Here is a 2283-nt window from a genome sequence, read left to right on the forward strand (position 1 = left end):
GGAATATGTTATGATATTTATTTATGAACAGATTGAATTTAAAAATTTTTTTTAGTAACTTGAGTAAGTTATGGTTCAAGTATGATTTGTTTTTAATTTGGGTTGCTCAATTTGAAGATATGTGGTAATTTATGGGCTTTAATTTCGAGGACGAAATTCTAATAAGGAGGGAAGATTGTAGCACCCCAGATTTTTAAAGTCTTATTTTAGAGATATTAAATTGATGCTATGATTATATCAATATTAATATTAGGTAATGGCATTTACTTTGAGGTTGAGATATTTATTGATGATATTAGGTAATAATATTTATTCTTGAGGAACTTATTAGATCTTATGAATATTATTGGAATGAATATTGATTTGAGGTTATTCTATCATGATGATGATTTTATATTGATTAATTTATTGGGAGATTTAAGAGATATGATAATTGATGATTGATTGGTATAATTTGGAGTATGATTATAATTTTTTGGTGACTGATTAATTAAGGACATTAGACAGATTATGATGGGTCAGATTTCGGAAAATCTGTACCCAAATTAGTCCACTTTTCTTCTTTGTCCATTTTTTGACTTTACCAACACCCTTTTCCTTTACTTTTCTCTCTCCTCCCTTCAATCACGCTTATCCTTCCTTCTTTACCAATATTATATTATTTTTCTTTTCTTCTTTCTTTTCTTGCCGACAACTCTCACCTACTCCCACTCTTTCTTTCTTATTCCTATTTTTTTATTCTTATTATATTATTTTCTTTCTTTTCTCCTTCTGCCGACAGCTCTCACCTGCTCCCATTTTTCTTCTTTCTCTTTTATTCCTTCCTTATTTAAATGCCTCATTCATACAAAAGAGAGGAGAGAAACCGAGAGTGAGATGGAATTTAAGACAGAGAGCTGAAGAGGAAGAAAGAGAGTTTAGGCGAGAGAGAGAGAGAGAGAGAAAGTCAGTGAAGGGATTGTTATGGGTATGGACCAACTGCAGCAGCACGGGTTTCAAGTAATTACCTTTGATGATCCATTCATGTAATCCACTGTAAGTATTCTTACTTACTGAGTATGATATTGATATCCAATAATAAGGATTTTTGTGGTTTTATAACTTGTCTAGCATTTTGCTATATATGATTCAACAATGATTTATATTGTCGGAAATCAATTGACTCACTACTTCACAGTTTTTTTTGTAGTGCTTGCAGGAATGGAAAATCAAGGTAATTATGCAGTTGTGATTAGAGATTCATATTGAGATGTACAGAGATTCCAAGTTGGTTAAGTTTTGTCTAGAGTTTAGACTGTCGGATAGATTTGTATAAATGCCTTGTACGACATAGCTTTGGGTATTTTTTGTATAAAGAAAAGTATTTTAACAGTATTTTTTTGTATTGATAATTACAGTTTTTCCGCTATATGAGATTATTTCAGCGTAACATTCGTGTTTATCTACAAGATAAACGAAGAGAAATATCAGGATGTTACAAAAGGAGCCGAGGAAGGTGGTGTCGGCAAGGGAAGGCCATCGGGGAGCTAACATAGCTGATGGGTGTTCTCCGGCAAGCGGTTCTGTGGAACCACCTTCTTCGTTGACGTGGCTGAGTGACCCAGCCCTGGGCATTCTGGGTAAGGCGCCGACAGTTCTCCCTGCATGTGTTCGCAGGGAGGTCTCGACCAGTTCTGTTTTGCCGGCTCTCTCGGGGTCTACTACCGGTGATCGTGCGAAGTTTAAGAAGCCGACATGTGGGAGGGGGGATGGAAAAAGGGGAGAGAGGAGGTTCAGGCCAGCTAGTTTCTGTCAAGCCGGGGCAGCCGGTGCAGTTGCCTGGAAAGGAGGAGTCCGATATTCAGGGAGAGCTTTCTCCGGGGCTTGAGAGATGGGATTTGCTGGGTACGGGACAGAAGATGATGGGAAAGGAATTGGGGGAAGGAAAAGTTTCTGGGCAGAAGTCGCTTGAGAAGCAGGGGGAGATTCCACTGGGTCTTGAGAAGTGGGAGCTGCCAGGCTCGATCCACTCTTTGAGGTTGATTGTTGCTTTGGACAGCGTCCGTGAGGAGAGTCCTTTGTCTGTATCAGACTCCTTAGCTGTGGTACCTTTTGCGGATCAGGAGCCGATTACGGTGGAGTTTGTAACTGAATTCAGCAAGCTTGTGGGCGTCTCTTGTGATGGAGAAGCTAGGAAGTTGTCGGAGGTCTTTGGGATTATCATGGCTAATACTGAGGGCAATGGCAAGGAAGTGGGAGAGGCGGTGGAAGAGGGAGTGGCCTTGGAAGCACATACGGGTAAAA

General features: G+C 39.3%; 2 protein-coding genes across 2 annotated transcripts in view; both read left to right on the forward strand.

Moving 5' to 3' along the window:
• Positions 1-2283, forward strand: part of LOC132168624 (probable leucine-rich repeat receptor-like serine/threonine-protein kinase At3g14840) — a 16043-nt gene that overhangs the window by 5458 nt on the left and 8302 nt on the right. The gene's annotated exons all lie outside the window — the stretch shown is intronic.
• LOC132168638 (uncharacterized) overlaps positions 1181-2283 on the forward strand; it is a gene marked incomplete in the record, with an annotated part of 1310 nt that continues 207 nt past the window's right edge. Inside the window, 1 exon segment of the mRNA XM_059579648.1 lies at positions 1181-2281. Within this exon segment, the coding sequence (XP_059435631.1) occupies positions 1749-2281 (533 nt within the window).

This window comes from Corylus avellana, chromosome ca2 (genome assembly GCF_901000735.1).
Source record: "Corylus avellana chromosome ca2, CavTom2PMs-1.0".
NCBI lineage: Eukaryota > Viridiplantae > Streptophyta > Magnoliopsida > Fagales > Betulaceae > Corylus > Corylus avellana.